Source organism: Poecilia reticulata, chromosome 16 (assembly GCF_904066995.2).
Source record: "Poecilia reticulata chromosome 16, P_reticulata-male-v2, whole genome shotgun sequence".
In the NCBI taxonomy this organism is placed as follows: Eukaryota; Metazoa; Chordata; class Actinopteri; order Cyprinodontiformes; family Poeciliidae; genus Poecilia; species Poecilia reticulata.
In genome coordinates, this window is record NC_088845.1 from 22501 (window position 1) to 37130 (window position 14630).

At 53.7% G+C, this 14630-nt stretch overlaps 1 protein-coding gene across 3 annotated transcripts in view; it reads left to right on the forward strand.

Annotated features, from left to right (window-relative positions):
- Positions 1-13835, forward strand: part of LOC103477491 (sodium bicarbonate cotransporter 3-like) — a 28511-nt gene extending 14676 nt beyond the window's left edge. For all 3 annotated transcript variants that reach the window (XM_008430636.2, XM_081616735.1, XM_008430635.3), the window contains exons 3-25: positions 81-221; positions 295-433; positions 1155-1315; positions 1727-1915; positions 4964-5070; positions 6620-6777; positions 6911-6998; positions 7087-7233; positions 7632-7735; positions 7819-7993; positions 8391-8524; positions 8797-9042; positions 9431-9536; positions 10369-10530; positions 10611-10724; positions 11199-11360; positions 11441-11692; positions 11813-11881; positions 11999-12172; positions 12251-12379; positions 12663-12754; positions 12839-12946; positions 13066-13835. In XM_008430636.2, the coding sequence (XP_008428858.1) occupies positions 81-221; positions 295-433; positions 1155-1315; positions 1727-1915; positions 4964-5070; positions 6620-6777; positions 6911-6998; positions 7087-7233; positions 7632-7735; positions 7819-7993; positions 8391-8524; positions 8797-9042; positions 9431-9536; positions 10369-10530; positions 10611-10724; positions 11199-11360; positions 11441-11692; positions 11813-11881; positions 11999-12172; positions 12251-12379; positions 12663-12754; positions 12839-12946; positions 13066-13147 (3239 nt within the window). In that variant the 3' untranslated portion in view covers positions 13148-13835. The remainder of the gene's footprint in view (positions 1-80; positions 222-294; positions 434-1154; positions 1316-1726; positions 1916-4963; positions 5071-6619; positions 6778-6910; positions 6999-7086; positions 7234-7631; positions 7736-7818; positions 7994-8390; positions 8525-8796; positions 9043-9430; positions 9537-10368; positions 10531-10610; positions 10725-11198; positions 11361-11440; positions 11693-11812; positions 11882-11998; positions 12173-12250; positions 12380-12662; positions 12755-12838; positions 12947-13065) is intronic.
- The last annotated feature ends 795 nt before the right edge of the window (positions 13836-14630 follow it).

A 14630-nucleotide genomic window follows, 5' to 3' on the forward strand; every position in this document is an offset into this window, starting at 1 on the left:
TGTCTGTGTGTGTGTGTGTGCGTGTCTGTGTGTGTGCGTGCGTGTGTGTGTGTGTGTGTGTGTGTGTGTGCTCCTGCCAGGCCACAGAGCCGTGTACGTCGGCGTTCACGTCCCGCTGGGCCGGCAGAGCCGCAGGCGTCACCGGCACCGCGGACACCGCCATCACCGCAGGCGGCGGGACCGGGACGATCATGAGGACGGCCGGGAATCTCCGTCGTACGGTCAGTACCGATCCAATTCCTGCGCCAAGACGCATCTGATGAGGATGATGAAGAGTCTGACTTCCTGCTGCAGACACGCCGTCCCAGAGGGTCCAGTTTCTCCTCGGCACCGAAGACGACGACGAGGAACACATCCCCCACGACCTGTTCACCGAGCTGGATGAGCTCGCCTTCAGGGACGGACAGGTCCAGGTGTGGAAGGAGACGGCCAGGTGAGCCGGGTTCTGAGCGGTTCTGATTCGGTAAATCGGTCCAGTCAGACCGAGCGGAGCGTTCAGAGAACTCTGCGATTCTGCTGTAGATTGATGATGACATTTGGGTGGAGCAGGACAGGAAAGAGGGCAGGGAGTCGGCGGTGAGGTGTGCGGCAGCTCCTGACCGGGTCCGACGACGTTCTGGAGAGAAGAAGAGTGAAAGAGGGCGGGGCTTCTGCTGGGTTCTGGTTCAGACTTACAGAAACGTTATAGACTGCCACAGCTCTAAAATCAGCAGCAAAACCAGATTTTATTATAAAGATGCAAAGCTGGTTAAAACTTGTCAAAATCAGATGCTGACGTCATTAAAAGCAGATTCTGAACCTGTTCAAATGAGATGCAGAAGTCCGTGAAACAGGAGTTTCCGGTTCAGACAGACGCTGAACTTGTTCACATTACTTCCTGGTTAAATGAGATTTAAGACGAGATGGAAATCTCCTGCTTGCTTCTCGTCATGACGAGCTGCTGCTCCTGAATTTGTTTTCCAGCTGTGGCGGTTAAAATCTTCTGGGTTCTGGGTTTAGTCTCGCTTCAGGCCGCCGGGTCACATGACCATCAGATTCAGGAGGCGTTGGACGGGCGAACCAAACAGAACCTGCAGAACGGATCGGGTTCCGGTACCAGTCAGGCTGAGGAGGAGCAGACAGGAAGTTGGTGATGATGTCATGTTTGTGTCCAGGTGGCTGAAGTTCGAGGAAGACGTGGAGGACGGCGGCGAGCGCTGGAGCAAGCCGTACGTCGCCACGCTGTCGCTGCACAGCCTGTTTGAGCTTCGCTCCTGCATCATGAACGGCACCGTGCTGCTGGACATGAGGGCCGGCTCCATCGACGAGATCGCAGGTCAGACGCTAACCACATGCTAACCTGGCTGGGACACACCAACAACATGCTAACGGCACGATAACGACATGCCAATGATGCGCTAAAGACATGCTAATGACATGCTAAGAATGTCCTGACAATATGCTAACGGTCCACTAATGACATAACAGGTTGACAACATGCTAACGACAGCCTAACATGGTAACCAAGCGCTAACAGCGTTCTAACAGGCTAGCAGCGCACTGACAACCTGCTAATGGCATGCTAACAAGGCGCTGACGATGTGCTAACCACCCACTAAATACATACTGACATGCTTATGATGTGCTAACAACATACTAGCATGCTAACAACACGCTAAAAACGTGTTGACAACGTTCTGAGGATGTGCTAATGAGATGCTAACGCCCTGCGGCTACCCCCTCCCAGACATGGTGATCGACAGCATGCTGGCGACCGGCCAGCTGGAGGCGGAGCAGCAGGAGAAGGTGAGGGAGGCTCTGCTGAAACGCCACCATCACCAGAACGAGAAGAAGCTGAGCAACCGCATCCCGCTGGTCCGCTCCTTCGCAGACATAGGCAAGAAGCATTCGGACTCAACGCTGCTGGAGCGCAACGGTGAGGCTGCGGCGCTGCTGCCATCCCTCAACGTTGGCTCAAACCTCGCAGTTCCACCAACAGAACCCAGTCGGGTTTAGAACCTCCCTCTGGTTCTGGTCCCATTTAAGTCCAAAAATCTTCATTAAAAAACCCGTACACTCCACCGTCTGTATTTACCCATTAGGCCTGTTGCAATAAATCAATTAATGGCTTTATAAATGAAAACATTTTATTGCCTTAGCTGGATAATAAAAGTTGCTAATCTGGTGTTTTGGCCTCAACTAAACCTTTTTGGAAGGACAGTTTAACTTCATAATCCATTCAATTTGTTGATTGTTTAATCATTTGTGATGTTTAAAAAGTTTCCCGTTCCAGTGTTAAATGTTCATTTGAATGTAAAATTTTAGAATAAGTTCTTGCATTTTAATGCTATTACCATTATCGTTTATCGCGATAACGTCTGGAGCGGTTTATCGTCCAGCTGTCTGTTATGGTGACAGAACAAACCGTTTAGTTCCTCTGGTTCTGACCCAAACCTTTGGTTTCCTGGTTCTGACGTTCTGTTTTCTCCCTGAGATCTGCTTGTCGCCGGGCAGAGTTCGGTTCAGTCTGTGCGATCTGATTGGTCGAGGTAACGGGGTGACGCGGCGTCGGGCCTCCGGTGTGGCGTGTTGGTCTCTGATTCGCTAACTGTTTAATGATCAGCAGAAGCTGCTTTCTGATTGGTTGGCTCTAACCAGCGTGCTGATTGGACGGTTAAAAACCAGCTGCTGACAGAGCCGAGCCGCCATGTTGGTGCTTCAGTGGTTTGGACTCGATCAGAACCTGAATAATTTCAGTTTTTATGAACGTTGTTGGCATTAAACGGTTTTTATTTTGTTTATAAAAAGTTGTCATCCTGCTCCGTCCCGCCATGATGTCACGATTGATTTAGGATTTTCTGCAAAGAAATCAGTTTTTTGTGGCGCTGCTTTAGAAATATTAGCTTTTTGTGACTGTAAGGCTCAGGCTAAAAAAATGTTCTTTCTTTCATCTCAAGAATGAAGTGAAGTGGTAATATGAGAATAACTAATATTACAGCAACATCACCATGATGAAGCTACTGCAGTAGGAGAACAACGTCGTTTATGAGAACAGTTGTAATAAGATAATGGTCACAAAGTACAAGAAAGTTGCCATAATTTCGGGATAAAGTCGTAATTCCTGATTCTGGCGGCGCGTGGCTCTGTGGATTTGCTGCTAATCTGGCCCGGCCTGCAGCTGGATCCAGTTCTGATCATCCAATCAGACCCGGAATGGAAAATAATCTATTGCATTGAATCCAGATCAATTCTGAGGTGGGAACGTTTCCGTCTCTGACCGACGTCCAAACCCGCTGCTTTTATCCCAGTAATGGGAAGTGAGGCGGTTTCCATGGAAACCCAGAGCCTCCTGCTGGTGTCCATGTTAGCATGACTCTGTTGACGTCGGCGTCTCTTCCTGTCCCTCCTCTCTCCAGGGGAGGGCGTGTCCTCCTCTCGCCTCTCCCTCCTCCGCCGCTCCTCCCAGTTCTCCTTCGACGACGCCCCTCCCCCCTCCCCACAGGTGTCCTTCCTGTTTGGTCGCCTCCTCTCTGGCCCCGCCTCCTTGCCTCCTGACACGCCCGCACTGTACCGCCAGGAGCCCCGCCCACCCGGACTGGCCCCGCCTCTTTTGGACCCCGCCCCCTCAGGAGGAGCGTCGCTCGGCGCCGGAGACGCTGGCAGGCGGATCCGGGATCCAGGTGGTGGTTTTCCCTCCGGAGGAGGAGCAGCACCTTCACATGGATGATGGCGCTCCTGAGAGCCAAACAGGCAATAAGAGGCATGAAGCTGCTGCTACTAACACCAGGCCTGGGGTCAGAGGTCATCTGGGGACCAAAGAACCTCCTTCACTGGTTGGGATCAGCTGAGGGCTGGACAATAAATCAATAACTGACACATGATCAGCAAGGACCGATAATACATCTGATAGAACATTTATACAATAATCACTGAACTCCAGAACCGCACGGCATTCTGGGAGATGTAGGCAGAGGAAAGGCTTTACCTGCTGAACCTCACATCGAGCTAAGCTAGCTGGGTAGCATCAGCTCACTCTCTCCCTCTTTGGTTACCTAGCAACAGCCAGTCGAATAACTGGTGGTTACCTAGCAACAGCCAGTCGAATAACTGGTGGTTACCTAGCAACAGCCAGTCGAATAACTGGTGGTTACCTAGCAACAACCTGTGTAACTTGTAGTCACTCAGTTTTTTATCCCTAGTTCAAATTTAAAGAGCTGGTCTGGAAAAACAGCTTGGTTCTGCTAAACCCGACCCGGTTCTGATTCTGGTCCAGTGACTGGAGGAACAGAGGACTACAGCTCTGGTGGAAAACGGTTCTGTGGTTCAGATTGTGGGACCGATGAAGACCAGAACCAGGCTGACTCTTCATCGGTCCGGCTGGATCCCGGACCGATGAAGACCAGAACCAGGCTGACTCTTCATCGGTCCGGCTGGATCCCGGACCGATGAAGACCAGAACCAGGCTGACTCTTCATCGGTCCAGCTGGATCCCGGACCGATGAAGACCAGAACCAGGCTGACTCTTCATCGGTCCGGCTGGGTCCCGGACCGATGAAGACCAGAACCAGGCTGACTCTTCATCGGTCCGGCTGGATCCCGGACCGATGAAGACCAGAACCAGGCTGACTCTTCATCGGTCCGGCTGGATCCCGGACCTCCACTGTGGCTGTTGACTCTGTTTGCGTGTGAAAGTTGGTGTAAATGCAGCAGAGTTGAAACCATCCAGAGATCATTTAACGTTAAAGAGTCTGAACTAGAAGTTCAACGTCCTCCCTTAAAGGTCCCCTGATCAGGTCAAAGGTCATTCTTTGAGAGCCGAACCCTCAGATGAGGTTCAACTAAAACTGGTTCTGGTGAAAAGATGAATTGGTGATAAATCATAGATTTAATGAATAAATACTGAAGTGTGTCCAGCGTGGACTGAAAGAGAACCTGGTTCTGGTTCTGGTTCCGGCCCGGTGAAACTGACTCTGGGTGTCTGCAGGGCTGCTGGCGTCGCCGCAGTCGGCTCCAGGAAACCTGGACAACAAGATCAGCGAGAGCCGGATCGGCACCGGCAGCCGAGAGAACAGCACCGTGGACTTCAGCAAGGTGAGCAGCACAGGCCCGGTTCTGGACGCCCGGTTCTGGACGCCCGGTTCTGTAGTTGGTGGGAATCTTTGGTTCAATTCAGCAATTTTTTAGTAACATAATTATTCATATTTTGTTGGTAAAACCCAAATTAATCCTTCATTTTCTGTTTTGTTTTTTTCTGCTCGTCCCGTCTCCATGGCGACGGCGGGACATTCCCGTCTCCATGGCGACGGCGGGACATTCCCGTCTCCATGGCGACGGCGGAACATTCCCGTCTCCATGGCGACGGCGGAACATTCCCGTCTCCATGGCGACGGCGGAACATTCCCGTCTCCATGGCGACGGCGGAACATTCCGTACTGTTACAAAATGGAGGCCGACTGACGGCTGATTGGGTTTTTATTTTTTTTAATGCATTTTAGGACGTTTTGTACTGATTCTGAAGTAGAATCATAATTCTGTTCGTTTTATTTTTAAGGACAGATCTGATGTTAGCTTTGTTTATTTTGTAGACTCAGTTTGACCAGTAGTCCTGCATTTATCGCCATGGTTACGCTTGATTCTTGATGTCATTGCAAACATTTTAAAATAAGAAGGAAAAAGTTGCTGAGTCACTGTTTGCATTGGGGATTTCTGCTTCTTCTGGAATCAGAACCAGAAACCCAAATGGATCCAAATCTTAAAGCTCAATCATCAGAACCTTCCGGGTCCAGAGAGGGACAGATTAACACTGCCTTCAGGTCCGGGTTCTCCAGAACCAATCAGAGCTGAAATCTGACGGGAGGGAAGGAGAGTGGACGCGTCTCTCTGCTCTCTCATTGGACAGGAAACAGGAAGTCCTCCAGTGGTGGGAGACAGAAAAACCTACGATTGGACAGAGAGACTGGTTAAATCCAAAAGGTTCTTGTTATTCCACCGGGTCAGAACCATCAGCTGAAAAAATCCTCAGTTAAACTGGGATGGTGGAAAATCTGGAGATGGAATCAGAACGATATCTGGGTCGGACAAAGTCCAACTTCCTGTGATTAAACTCTGAGCAGTGGATCTGGGGGGCGGGGCCTTCCAGGGATGGTCCAATCAGAACGTGTGTGTCGGAGGGTGACGGCTCGTCTCTCTGCAGGACTGTAACTGTGTGTGTTTGCTGCCGGCGGCCGACAGGAAGCCCGCAGTAAGTCAGCCGTCGCCCAATCAGAGGCCTTTGTCGTGGTTGGTGCTCTGTGATTGGTCGATGCTCGCTGTCGTTTCAGTGATTGTTGTCCGCTGTGATTTTGATGTCGCCAATCGAACGTTGTGTTTTTACCCCTGAGGTTTTGGGACGGATTGGACCCAACAGCACTCCACCTGAAGCCGTATCAGTCCGCCTCTGAAAGTAGTCCCTGACATGTTCCTCCTGTTTCAGATGTTTTTCTGAAATTAGTCAAAATGATCCCAGTGGTCCAGCTGAGTTCCTCGGTTTGTTTGGACCTGAGCCGATTCTGAAGGGGCTCATGGTCCTGACTGGAACAGGAGTAACGTGGCAGCAGTACCAGGATCCGGTCCAGGAGTCTGAGTTCTGGTTCTGTTCCAGGTGGACATGAACTTTATGAAGAAGATCCCGCCTGGCGCCGAAGCCTCCAACGTCCTGGTGGGAGAGGTGGACTTCCTGGAGCGGCCCATCATCGCCTTCGTCCGCCTGGCGCCGGCCGTGCTGCTGACGGGCCTCACTGAGGTTCCGGTACCAACCAGGTGAGATCAGAACCTGCTGGCTTGGTTCCCATGGCAACTCTGGTCCATTTCAAACCCACAGAGTGAAACCAGAAGCTGCTTATGAACCAGAACCCATCAGGAGTTCTGAAGCGTCTCTCCGGTTCTGCTTCAGGTTTCTGTTCCTGCTGCTCGGTCCGTTCGGGAAAGGCCTGCAGTACCACGAGATCGGACGCTCCATCGCCACGCTGATGACCGACGAGGTGAGCTGAGCGACGCAGGAGGTTCTGGTCTGGTTCTGGTGCGACCCAAACGGAGGAGCCCTCTCTAACCTGCCCGGTTCTGCCGCAGGTCTTCCATGATGTGGCGTACAAGGCCAAGGACCGGAACGACCTGCTGTCCGGCATCGACGAGTTCCTGGACCAGGTCACGGTTCTGCCGCCGGGCGAGTGGGACCCCAGCATCCGGATCGAGCCTCCGAAAAACGTCCCGTCTCAGGTGAGAACCCGCCTACGGAGGCCCAGGAGGGTCAGCAGAACTTCTGTTAGCATCAGTTCCATTCCAGCTGCAGCAGAATGAAACTGTTCTGGCAGATCTGTTGAGTCTGACTCATGAGCTGGAACGACATGGGCACAGATTAAACAAATGCATGTAAAAGTTACATACGGCAGTTTTAACACATTGGAAGCTGGAGATGATGCTAGCAAGTTCATCTTAAATGTATGTTTTAGCGTTAAACTGAAATATGCTAAAACTATGCTAGCATTACTTCTGTTTTAGCAAAACTTCCATTTTAGAATAAATTACATTTTTGTAGCAAAATAACAAAACGGACGCTAAGCTAGAAAGGTTATAACTTCTGATTTAGCGTATTTCTGTCCCATCTGTGTCTGCAGGAGAAGAGGAAGATGGCGGCGCAGCCTAATGGCTCCGCCCACTGCTCAGAGTCTGTGAAGGAGACGGAGGATCACACGGGCCCAGAGCTGCAGCGGACGGGCAGGTGTGTGTGTGTGTGTGTGTGTGTGTGTGTGTGTGTGTGTGTGTGTGTGTCTGGTGCTCAGATGACCTGATGTAACCCAACAGGATCTTCGGAGGCCTGGTGAACGACGTTCGGAGGAAAGCGCCGTTCTACTGGAGTGACATCAAAGACGCGCTGAGTCTGCAGTGCCTGGCGTCTGTCCTCTTCCTGTACTGCGCCTGCATGTCGCCCGTCGTCACCTTCGGCGGCCTGCTGGGGGAGACCACCCACGGCAGCATAGTGAGGTTCCCAAACTCTGACCTCTGACCCCCACAGCAAACCCACAGTCAATGCTACAACATATGTAAACGTCAGAATCCTGTTTTACATCCATTTAGCATAAATGCTAACCTTCTGGTTTTAGATGGCCATGAGTTCTGTGGCAGAAAAGTTTATTAGATAAAATATTAAGGCTTTCTGAGGCTCCCACAGCGCCCTCTGGTGGCGTCCACTTTGAAAAACATGAGCTAAGAGATGGGCAGCAGGAAACTTGCAGATATAAATAACAGTAATAATAAAGTATAAAAAACGTGAAAAAATAAGTTACAAAATGTTTGACCATTAGAGATCTCTGTGGGACCTGCTGGTGTTTTTCCCGCGGCGTGCTCAGTAGTAACGTCTCCTCTTGGTTCTGCAGGGCACCATGGAGTCTCTGTTCGGGGCGTCCATGACGGGCATGGCCTACTCCCTGTTCGCCGGCCAGCCGCTCACCATCCTGGGCAGCACCGGCCCGGTTCTGGTGTTCGAGAAGATTCTCTTCCATTTCTGCGAGTGAGTCAGAACCGCAGCGTCCCCTGCTGGCCGCTTCGTGTCTGAGCCTTCAGGCTGTTAGATAAGACCCAAACGGGTCACAGATTATCAGAACTTTTAGGATTTAATTCCTCTGTTGTTGATTTTCTGGAGCTTTTAGACTTTTAATCCTTTTGTTTGAGGATTAAATCTGTTTCATAACTCTTACATAAACACCTGGTTTGTTGGCTGCTCTGGTTCTGAACCCAGAAGAACCACCTGGTGAGGTGTGACGTCTCTTTGCCTGTCCCCAGGAATCACGGTCTGTCCTACCTGTCCCTGCGGACGAGCATCGGGCTGTGGACGGCCTTCCTGTGCGTCCTGCTGGTCGCCACGGACGCCAGCTCTCTGGTCTGCTACATCACCCGCTTCACCGAGGAAGCCTTCGCCGCCCTCATCTGCATCATCTTCATCTACGAGGCTCTGGCCAAGCTGGTCGACATGAGGAAGAAGTTCCCCGTCAACCTGCACAACCAGCTCAACAACCTCACCTTGTACAGGTGAGGGGCGGGCCTTCACTTTTTAATCCATTTGTTTCCTTTCATTTTTTCCTTTTGTTTTTAAATAAATTTAAAATAAAATTAATTAATCTTTTTCCCTTAATTTCTTGTTGTATTTTTATCTATCTTTTTAGTGATATTAGTATTTACTTTATTCAATTTTTCTTTTTTTTTAGTTAAATTTCTTAAATGAAAATAAAATTTAAAACGAATTGTTAAAAATATTTCTTTAATTTTTAAAAAGTTTTTATAGATTTTATTTTTCTTCAATTTTTTTCTTTTCTATTTTCTTTACATAAATATTTTTAATGTACTTATTTAAATAATTTATGTCGTCTGCCCAATGGAGCGGTCCAGTTGGTTCTGATCCGGTCTGCATTTCTTCCAGATGTCGATGTTCTGCTCCCTCCAACGCCTCAGCAGACGTCCAGCAGATCTGGAGCAGCAGGAACCTGACAGCAGGAAGCATCGAGTGGGAGCAGCTGAACGTGACGGTACGGCTGTCAGGTCCACAACCAGCGCCCCCGGTGGCGACCGCGGGGACTGCAGCCCGGTGGCGGCCCCCGGTGGCGGCCGAGGGGACTGCAGCCCGGTGGCGGCCCCCGGTGGCGGCCGAGGGGACTGCGGCCCGGTGGCGGCCCCCGGTGGCGGCCGAGGGGACTGCGGCCCGGTGGCGGCCCCCGGTGGCGACCGCAGGGACTGCGGCCCGGTGGCGGCCCCCGGTGGCGGCCGAGGGGACTGCGGCCCGGTGGCGGCCCCCGGTGGCGACCGCAGGGACTGCGGCCCGGTGGCGGCCCCCGGTGGCGACCGCAGGGACTGCGGCCCGGTGGCGGCCCCCGGTGGCGACCGCAGGGACTGCGGCCCGGTGGCGGCCCCCGGTGGCGACCGCAGGGACTGCGGCCCGGTGGCGGCCCCCGGTGGCGACCGCAGGGACTGCGGCCCGGTGGCGGCCCCCGGTGGCGACCGCAGGGACTGCGGCCCGGTGGCGGCCGCAGGGACTGCGGCCCGGTGGCGGCCCCCGGTGGCGGCTGCGGGGACTGCGGCCCCCGGTGGCGGCTGCGGGGACTGCGGCCCCCGGTGGCGGCTGCGGGGACTGCGGCCCCCGGTGGCGACTGCGGCCCCCGGTGGCGATTGCGGGTACTGCGGCCCCCGGCGGCGGCCGCGGGGACTGCTGCCCCGATGGCGGCCCCCGGTGGCGACCGCGGGGACTGCCGCAGGGACTGCGACCCCCGGTGGCGACTGCGGCCCGGTGGCGGCTGCGGGGACGACACCCATGGTGGCGGCTGCGGGGACTGCAGCCTCTAACCCTCCTGTCCGTCTCTGCAGGCATGTCAGGACTTGAAGGGACAGTTTATCGGGTCGGCTTGCAGTGAAAAAGGACCCTTCGTCCCAGATGTCCTCTTCTGGTCCGTCATCCTCTTCTTCACCACTTTCTTCCTCTCCTCGTTCCTCAAACAGTTCAAGACCAAGAGATACTTCCCCACCAAGGTCAGTCCCTCTGCGTTCTGCTGGTTCTGCTTCACAGACCTGCTGGTGCTGCTTCACGGACCCTCTGGTTGTGTATGTAGGTGCGGTCGACCATTAGTGACTTCGCCGTCTTCCTGACCATCATGGTCATGGTGCTGCTGGATTACCTGGTGGGAATTCCTTCTCCCAAGCTGGAAGTCCCGGAGCGATTCGAGGTGATCCACCTTCAGGTTGACGTTCTCGGGTTCAGTGGCGTGTCCGCACTTCCTTAAAGCCTTTAAAAGTTTTAAATTCACTGGAAAAATATATTACTTACTTTGGGACTCATGGCAGTTGAGGCTACTGTATGCTAACTAGCCATTTAGCAGTTTTGCGTCTATCATAGGTTAAGTCCAAATGTATCTCCAGTTGGCTGACTTCTGTTGCGATGCTACATGCATTCTGTGCTAAAACGCTAGCCGCTAATGGGATAAAGACTGTAAAGAGCCATTTCCAGTATGATAAGCAATAAGCCGCAAATTGTATTTGTACATTTTGGCGTTTTCTTCCGTCCTGAATACTCTGGATAAGAATCGGGTTCTAGGTACGTTTATACATTCTATTGGCATCTGTGGCCCGTCGTTGGCGTCTGCTGCCTTCCTCTAAGAGCGTCCACTGGGTTGTAATGGCGTCTGTTGGGTTGCCTGCAGCCGACCACCAGCGACCGGTCCTGGCTGGTTTCGCCGCTCGGCACCAACCCCTGGTGGACGCTGCTGGCGGCCGTCATCCCCGCTCTGCTCTGCACCATCCTGATCTTCATGGACCAGCAGATCACCGCCATCATCATCAACAGGAAGGAGAACAAGCTGAAGGTGGGTGGGGCGGCTGGTAGCCGCGGTCCGGTCTCGGGTTGGGCCTCTGTGATACTGACCCGGTGTGTGTCTCCCTGCAGAAGGGCTGTGGGTACCACCTGGACCTGCTGGTGGTGGCAGTCATGCTGGGGGTCTGCTCCATCCTGGGCCTGCCCTGGTTCGTGGCGGCCACCGTCCTCTCCATCTCCCACGTCAACAGCCTGAAGGTGGAGTCGGGCTGCGCCGCGCCCGGAGAGCAACCCAAGTTCCTGGGCATCCGGGAGCAACGGGTGACGGGATTCATGATCTTCATCCTGATGGGCTGCTCCGTCTTCATGACGTCCGCGCTCAAGGTGGACATCTGGTTGGACATCGGACGTCGGGCCGGTTGTTCGGACGGACGTCGGGCCGGATGGACATCTGGCCGGACGTTCGGATGGACGCAGTAACAAACGTGTCCTTTTTGCCCCCAGCTGATCCCGATGCCCGTCCTCTATGGCGTCTTCCTCTACATGGGAGTGTCGTCACTCAAAGGCATCCAGGTTCATTTCTTCTTATTAATAATAATATCACTGAAGTCAGAAGTATTTGCTGTGTCACATTAATAAAGTAAAGTTGAGTGAATCCTGCGTTCCTCTGAACATTTCCTGGTCCTGCAGCTCTTCGACCGGATCAAGCTGTTCGGCATGCCGTCCAAGCACCAGCCGGACCTCATCTACCTGCGCTACGTCCCGCTCTGGAAGGTCCACGTCTTCACCGCCGTCCAGCTGTCCTGCCTCATCATCCTCTGGGCCATCAAGGCGACGGAAGCCGCCGTCATCTTCCCCATGATGGTGAGGCCGCGTCCCCCCCCCCCCCGTCTGCCTCCGCCTGTACGGCGCCGCTCACCGCCGTCCCGCCTCTCCCTGCAGGTTCTGGCGCTCGTCTTCATCCGGAAGCTTCTGGACTTTTGCTTCACCAAGAGAGAGCTGAGCTGGCTGGACGACCTGATCCCCGAGAGCAAGAAGAAGAAGGACGACGACAAGAAGAAGAAGGAGGAGGTGAGGCGCTCTGATTGGTCCTTTGGCTCTGCGCTCTGATTGGCTCTGGCTCTGATTGGCTCTGGCTCTGATTGGCTCTGGCTCTGATTGGCTCTGGCTCTGATTGGCTCTGGCTCTGATTGGCTCTGATTGGCTCTGCGTTCTGATTGGCTCTGGCTCTGATTGGCTCTGCGCTCTGATTGGCTCTGGCTCTGATTGGATCTGGCTGATTGGCTCTGATTGGCTCTGCGTTCTGATTGGCTCTGGCTCTGATTGGCTCTGCGTTCTGATTGGCTGTGTGCAGGACGCCCAGCGGATGATGGAGGAAGTGGAGGACGAGCCGCCCTACGATCCTCAGAGCGTCCTGAAGTTCCCCATCAAGTCGCTGAAGGACAGGTGAGTCGAACACGGTGGCCCCGCCTCCTCTGAGTGAGCTCTGCTGCAGGCGCTGACCCGGTTCTGGTTCTGTTGGTCCTGCAGGTCCGACCCGTCTGAGGTCAACATCTCTGATGAAATGGCCAAAAGTGGAATCTGGAAATCCGTTTCCAAGAACTCTGAGGGAGGAAAGGCTTTGAAACGCTGCAAGAGGTGACGATGACATCACTGCCTGCGGCCGCTCTGATTGGTCCAGGAGGTTCTGGGATCAATTCCTGATCAATAATTGATAAACTCAGATCTAACTGGTCTGAAATGTTTTTGCTGTCCAGTCAGGAGAAACTTCCCAGCGTCCAGATCAGCATGGAGAACGAGGACGGACGGAGGTTCGTGGACGCTGAGACGGCGTTATGATCCTCCATCGGGACGGCGAGGTGGGCGGGGCCTGAGCGAGACGGAGGACCAATCAGCTTCCACCTGGCTGCGCTGCATTTCTCTGATGACACGACTTTTATTTCCTCATCGTTTTAGACGGACAATCCTCAGGTTACTTTGTTTTAACTGGCAGACCACCGCTGGCGCTGCGCTCTGATTGGCCGGCTGCCTGGCGCTGCATTCTGATTGGCCGGCTGCCTGGCGCTGCACTCTGATTGGCCGGCTGCCTGGCGCTGCGCTCTGATTGGCCGGCTGCCTGGCGCTGCGCTCTGATTGGCCGGCTGCCTGGCGCTGCGCTCTGATTGGCCGGCTGCCTGGCGCTGCATTCTGATTGGCCGGCTGCCTGGCGCTGCATTCTGATTGGCAGGCTGCCTGGCGCTGCGCTCTGATTGGCCGACGGCCACCGTACTCAGTGGACGAATATTTATTTCTCCTTCAGTTCCTGCTTCTCCTCCACGATCCGACATAGAACGGACTTTTTATTTAATCCATCGTGCTGATTTCACTTCAGAGTGTGTGTGTGTGTGTGTGTGCGTGTGTGTGTGTGTGTGTGTGTGTGTGTGTGTGTGTGTGTGTGTGTGTGTTTCACCATGTTGCCTGAAAGTTGAACCTCAGCAGATGTTTTGTAGTTTCTTTGTAAATTTTTAATAAATCAGTTGGAAGGAAACATTTTCCACATCATGAGTCACATGACCAACAGGAAGTGACTCCTGGAGGAAACCAGGAAGAAGACGAAGACAGGAAGTAGTTTTTATGACTTTAGAGAAGTAGATTTGTGACGTAAACACAGTGACTGACCTGCTGCAGGATTTCAGGTAACAGATTTTATTTCCTGTTTCTGATGATTGAGATCATTTTATTGCAGAAACAGCCAGTAGGTAACGACCTGGACCCGACCCGACCTGGACCGGACCCGACCCGACCTGAACCAGACCTGGACCCGACCCGACCTGGACCGGACCCGACCCGACCTGAACCAGACCTGGACCCGACCCGACCTGGACCGGACCCGACCCGACCTGAACCAGACCTGGACCCGACCCGACCTGAACCAGACCTGGACCCGACCCGAACTGGACCCAACCCGACCTGGACCCAACCCGACCTGGACCAGACCTGGACCCGACCCGACCTGAACCGGACCCGACCTGACCTGGACCCGACCTGGACCTGACCCGATCTGAACCAGACCCGACCCGATCTGAACTGAACCCGACCCGACCCGACCTGACCTGCTCTGAACCCGACCCAATCTGGATCCGACCCGACCTGAACCCAATCTGGACCCGACCCGACCCAATCTGAACCCAATCTGAACCAGACCTGAACCCGACCTGATCTGGACCCGACCCGACCCAATCTGAACCCAATCTGGACCCGACCCGACCTGAACCCGACCCAATCTGAACCCGACCCAATCTGAACCCGACCCGACCCGACCCAGGCCCGCTGTGTCCGGTGC